We start from the raw sequence: 5,902 nt of genomic DNA, 5'->3' as shown, positions 1-5,902 counted from the left end.
TTCATGGCCAACAAGCGGGCAACATCCATGAATATTCTACAGTGCAATATGATGCAACCGCAATATACTTATCACATATTGCATATACCATCCGCAATCATAAACATATCACTTCTCTCACGATGATAGACATATAACAAAGACTCGGCAATTAAGATAACACTTAAGTTACTTTAAAGAGCAAGTGAATTCATAGTTGAGTATATCATGTCGTTTTTTGTCTCGAAAGAATGATGCAAAAACGTGTGCCAAGAATGATCCGAAGGCGCGCCAAATATTCATCACCTCATAACACATACTCACACAAGCATGTCTCTATCTCTACAACTAAAACATTCATAACTATTCCATCCACAGTTGCGACACGAAAGGCGCTCGCTCCCATGCATGCCGGATGCGACACCAAAGCCGCCGCAACGCTGGCCTTGCTCCCCGCAACCATGGTGGCGGCGCCCTTCCCCATCCCCTCCTGACGGCGGCCGCTGCACCCTTCCCTATCCCGACAGCCTTGTGTGCGTGGGTGTCGGTGACGGGAAGCTGCCCTCAGTCTCTAGATCCGTGCAGGGTGGATACGGTGGTGGCGGATTCCCTCGGCTAGGTCCGCGTTGTCACCGCTTAATTAATTGCCTCGTGGGCCCTCGTCGCGCTCGTCGTCTCACTGCCGCGATGCGCTTCACCGTCATCTCGCTGCGCCTTAGCACAGCAGCAGTCGGTGTGCCAGATCCGGTGCCGCGTCGTGCGAGCCGACGGGAAGCCCGTTCCCCGTCGCACCGGAGCTCGGATCCGACAAATCGAGCGGCGCGGCCAGGCACGCGCATTCGGTCGCTGAGTCGTTGGGGCCTCGCTGCGCCGTCGCCTCGCCATCGTCGCCGGCCGCTCGAGCTTCCCGCGCCGACTCGCGCTTCCGCCCCCCAGCAGTTCCCCGAGTCGCTACCTGCTCGCGTTTCCCTGAGCCAGCGGTCAAAGGTCGCAGCAGTCGATTCACCGCCCTCACCGGAGCTCGTCCACGACGCTGGTGAAGCCCTCCGACGGCCTCCTTGCCCCTTCACCGCGGACGCCCCTGCCCTGCACCGTCCTGACCTGCTACACCTGGAGCTGGTTTGCGGTTCAGACAACCTGCCATCTCTCAGTCTCAGGTACACACCGGCGACAATGCTTTATCCTACATGGTACAAACAATAGAAAAGATGTAATTTCACCTTTTTGCAGTTTGAGCGAGCTGGATTACAATCTCAAATCTTTTTTTGGCTGCATTAAACTGTTTATTGATTTGCATTTTGCTGCACAAACCTGCGAAGCCTCTGAATCCAGCAGCTTAGAAGGTTGACATTGATTTTTTTTCATTGCCTGATCTGATGCGTCAGTGTTTGAGTAGGCACTAGCAAAAGATGACGAAAAAATTGGAACGTTCAGTGTTATTTGTGTCATACTTTATTCACATTCATATAAAAACGGTTAACTAATATCAACCTCAAAACATTATATTTTTTCATTCTCCTCTTATTGCCTCAGCAGGTGTAGTTTTTGAAATTTACACAAGACCTGTAATGTTAGCTTTTTTATTTCAACGTTGGGTGAGTTCTGGTTTTCTTTCTTGTGCCTCATTTCTTATGTTCTGTTCAGACATAACATAATTCTCCATTGTTGCTATGCAGATTAAGAATAGAGCAATAGCACTTCCTAAAAACGCGAGAAGCAACGTCCCACACTCACCGAGCATGCCCCATGCCACGCCTGGTTTGCTGTTGCCAGGAACATGAGAAGCAGCGTCCTCTGCTCACCAGCCCTGCGCCATGCCTTGCCTGGTCAGCCGCCGGTCTCTCGGACGAGAGATCGGAGCAGCGCGGTCATCCCCAGTGGCACTTTCTCCCTGATCAGATCCTCAACACGCCCGTCTGGTACACTGCCAATGGCAGTACTTCACCAACATCACCACCCTCTTCATCATCGAGCTCATCAATCAAATTGCTCTAAACTGAAGATGAGCTGACAAGTTCAGATGAAAAACTGAAGCCACTTATCTTTCCTATTTTCACCCAAACTGATTTCAGAGGAACAATGGCTTACAGATCCTTTTTGAATTGACAGCGTCGAGCTCAACTATTGCTGGTATAGGTGAATTAATCTCACTTTCATATGAAATTTCCTCTAATCTGGTTCAGAGGAATACGCTGCATATTCTAGGCCGATATTATTAATGTGCATATAATACCTACACCTGGAATAGATGGCTTGAAGCTGAATATAAAAGGGCGTACCGAGTGCAGAGAGCTTCCGCTTTGTGCGGGGTCTGGGGAAGGGTGTTAGTGGCAAGCCTTACCCTTGCATGTGCTTTATGTATATTACTTGAATGGCAACTATTAATAATAACTTGAATAAGTTACTGTTGCATATAAGTTACTGTTGTGTTCTGCCCTTGAAGGGTTTGCCTAAAGGAAGTGGGCTACTTCTCTCGCTGAGATGAGCTCTGCTGGCAACCTTGCTCATGGAGATTATACTGCTACTGCTGTAGAATTTAATTTCTGAGTGTTAGACTAATTGTAATTAGGCCTACATTTGTGGCATGTAATCACGCTAATTGTGGTAGGCTTGCAGTCACCCATGCGTGTATATATATGTACCTTGTACCTACAGATGGAATACAATCAATATTCCTCAACTAACATGGTATCACGCGGTACGATCCGCACCCGCTTCCGCAACTCACGCGCTGCCGGTCCCTGCTCGCCGCCCCAGCTGCCGATCCCATCGCCTGGAGCGCCGCTGACCCGACCGCTGCGTCTGACCACCTGCGCCGATCCACTCGCCACTCCCTGGCCGCCGACCTCGTCGCCCGGAGTGCCGCTGACCTGATCGCCGCACCGCCTGGCCCCGTCGCTCGTCCTCCCAGCCGGGCGCCGTCGGGCGTCACCACCGACCCTACCTCGCCATGGCCGGGGGAGATGGGGCCGACGCTACTGCCGCGGCCGCGGCGGCCAAGGTCGCTGAGGACCGCCGTCTGGCAGCCGAGGCTGCTGCCCGCGCCGACGCTGCACGGCTCGCTGAGGAAGCGCGCCTACGCCTCGATGCCTTCGAGGCCGCCCATGAATCCGTCTGGGCGCAGGCCACCGCCGTCGTCAACGTCAAGGCCATGATTCCCATCGTCCTCGACAAGGCCACCGGCACGTACACCAAGTGGCGTGGCATGTTCCTCACCGTGCTGGGCAAATACGCCTTGACCCCGCACGTCCTCGACGACGAGACGCTCCCTGACCGCCCCGTCTGGGTCCAGGTGGACTGCGTCGTGCTGTCATGGATCTTCGCCACTGTCTCCAGCGACCTCCAGCAGTCGCTCATGATCTGCCAACGTCGCGCTCGCGAGGCCTGGTGCTACCTCGAGGACGAGTTCCTCGGCCAGAAGGAGTCCCGCGCCCTTCTCCTGGAGACGCAGTTCCGCAATCTTCGCCAGGACTCCATGTCGATCACCGACTTCTGCCGCAAACTAGAGACCATGGCGGCGTCCCTCGCCGAATTCGGCGACCCCATCGGCGATCGCCAGATGGTGCTCACTCTCCTGCGTGGCCTCAGTGGCAAGTATCGCCACATGGTGTCTATCCTGAAGATGCATCGCCCGTTCTCGACGTTCGCCGAGGCGCGCACCCACCTCTTGCTCGAGGAAATCGACATCGACGCTCGGCCTCCGTCTCCGCCCGCGGCCCTCGTCACCACGACGCAGCCACCTCCTGCTGCTCCACACGCCCGCCAGGGCGCGCCCCCTGCCCGCATGGGCCAGCCGGGTGGGCAACCGGTCGGCCAGCGCAACGGGCGCCGGCGTGGCAAGGGCGGGCGCAACCAGCAGGGTGGCCAGCCGGGTGGCCAGGGCAGCCACCAGCAGGCCCAGACCGGCTACGGTGGCCACGCCAGCGGCTACGGTGGCCACGGCGGCGGCCACGGCGCTGTTCCTCCCGGGCAGCACGCTGCTCCTCCTGGGCAGCACCTGTCCTTTGCCCATCCCTGGGCTGGGACACTCCAGATGTGGCCCTACGGTCGCCCCCCGCCGCCACAACCGGCCTTCGCCGCGTTCCCTCAGTACAGCGTGCCCAGGGGCAGTTTCTACGGCACCGGCTACCCGCCTGGCTACGGAGGCAGTGCATCGTCGGCACCGACGTTCCAGGGGGCACCGTCGACACCCTGGAACCCCATCCATGGAGGTGCATGGAACCAGGACTCGTTGGCACAGTCCTTCAACACCATGACCCTTCACCCACCACCACCGTCGGAGTGGTACGCCGACTCCGGTGCCGGTTCACACATGTCCGCGGACGCTGGTAAACTCTCCACCATTTCCCCACCCACTTCCTCCACCCCTTCATCTATCATTGTGGGTAATGGTGCTTTACTTCCTATCACTGCCATCGGATCACACACTTTTTCTTTTCCTCATCGTAATCTAGTTCTTAATAATGTTCTTGTTTCTCCACATATCATTAAGAACTTGATTTCCATTCGTCGTTTTACCACCGAAAATAATTGTTCCATTGAATTTGATCCGTTTGGTCTCTCTGTGAAGGATTTGCAAACCAGGAACGTGATCGCCAGGTGCAATAGCTCTGGCGACCTCTACCCGTTTTTCTCACCAGCCACCAGCACGTCCGCATTCCTCGCTGCACCCACTTCGCTATGGCACCGTCGTCTCGGACATCTTGGGCGTGATGCTTTGTCCAAACTCATTAGCTCCAGTGCTATTTCTTGTAATAAAGATGATCATCACAGTTTATGTCATGCTTGTCAGCTCGGTCGTCACACTAGACTTCCGTTTCATTCCTCACATTCTAGAGCTGCAAATAAATTTGATTTGATACACTGTGATCTTTGGACATCTCCACTTGTTAGTGTGTCGGGATACAAATATTATCTTGTTATTTTAGATGATTATTCACACTACATTTGGACTTTTCCGCTCTGCCTAAAATCCGAAACTTTTTCTACTCTTTCTAACTTCTTTGCATATGTTCACACGCAGTTCGGCCTCACCATCAAGAACGTTCAGTGCGACAACGGCCGGGAGTTTGACAATTCTCAGGCCCGCACGTTCTTTCTTACTCATGGTGTTGCCCTTCGCATGTCCTGTCCATATACCTCCCAACAAAATGGCAAGGCCGAACGCTCAATTCGTACTATCAATGATATTTTGCGTTCTCTCTTGTTTCAGGCGAGTCTTCCTCCGGTCTACTGGGTTGAGGCCCATAACACCGCCACATACCTTGTCAACCGGCTTCCCACCAAAGCACTTGCCTCTTCCACTCCCTACTTTCATCTTTTTTCTACCCAGCCATCCTATGATCACCTAAGAGTTTTTGGGTGCGCTTGCTATCCCAACAAGTCCTCCACCGCACCACATAAACTCGCACCTCGTTCCTCCTTATGTGTTTTCCTCGGCTACTCCTCGGAACACAAAGGCTATCGGTGTCTCGAGCTCGAGTCGAATCGCATCCTCACCTCCAGACATGTCGTTTTTGATGAATCCTTCTTCCCTTTCGCCGACATGTCTACCACACCCATGGCATCCTCCGCCCTAGATTTTTTAGATGATCATGATCTCACCGCTCCACTACCTGGAGCTCGATCTGTGCTTGCAGGTACCTCGGCCACAGCAGCCGGCCGCAGCGCCCGCCCGGCTGACCATGCCGCTGGCCCTAGAGCCAGCACCGCCAGCCCCGGCGCAGCTGGCCACGGCCCCCGCTCGGCTGGCCACAGAGCCGGCCCTGCTGGTCACGACGCCAGCTCGGCTGGCCCTGCCCTCGACCACAGCGTCGGCTCGGCTGGTCCTGATGCCAGCCCGGCTGGCCCCGTCTTCGACCACGGCTCGACCGGCCCTGACTCTGGCTCGGCCAGCCATGGCTCCGGCGCACCTTCCACTACA

At 55.1% G+C, this 5,902-nt stretch overlaps 1 protein-coding gene across 2 annotated transcripts; it reads left to right on the top strand.

Moving 5' to 3' along the window:
• The first annotated feature begins 2,929 nt into the window (after window positions 1–2,929).
• On the top strand, window positions 2,930–4,833 carry LOC136516248 (uncharacterized). Of its 2 annotated transcripts, XM_066509605.1 has the most exons (3): window positions 2,930–3,855; window positions 3,931–4,307; window positions 4,550–4,833. In XM_066509605.1, the coding sequence occupies exons 1-3, from the start codon at window positions 2,930–2,932 to the stop codon at window positions 4,585–4,587; spliced, it is 1,341 nt and encodes a 446-aa protein (XP_066365702.1). In that variant the 3' UTR covers window positions 4,588–4,833. The 2 variants fall into 2 exon arrangements, with proteins under 2 accessions (XP_066365702.1, XP_066365701.1); XM_066509604.1 differs by having other exon boundaries at window positions 2,930–4,307.
• Window positions 4,834–5,902: the final 1,069 nt, after the last annotated feature.

This window comes from Miscanthus floridulus, chromosome 17 (genome assembly GCF_019320115.1).
Source record: "Miscanthus floridulus cultivar M001 chromosome 17, ASM1932011v1, whole genome shotgun sequence".
In the NCBI taxonomy this organism is placed as follows: Eukaryota; Viridiplantae; Streptophyta; class Magnoliopsida; order Poales; family Poaceae; genus Miscanthus; species Miscanthus floridulus.
The sequence above is the reverse complement of the archived record's forward strand: the minus strand, read 5'-3'. Positions and strand labels throughout refer to the sequence as shown.

What these genes read in the sequence shown, in the direction of transcription:
- LOC136516248 (XM_066509604.1), top strand. Translation starts at nt 2,930, where the DNA reads ATGGCCGGGGGAGATGGGGCCGACGCTACTGCCGCGGCCGCGGCGGCC. An exon ending in ACACATGTCCGCGGACGCTG is followed by an intron (nt 4,308 to 4,549) that starts GTAAACTCTCCA and finishes CTCTCTGTGAAG; the next exon opens with GATTTGCAAACCAGGAACGT.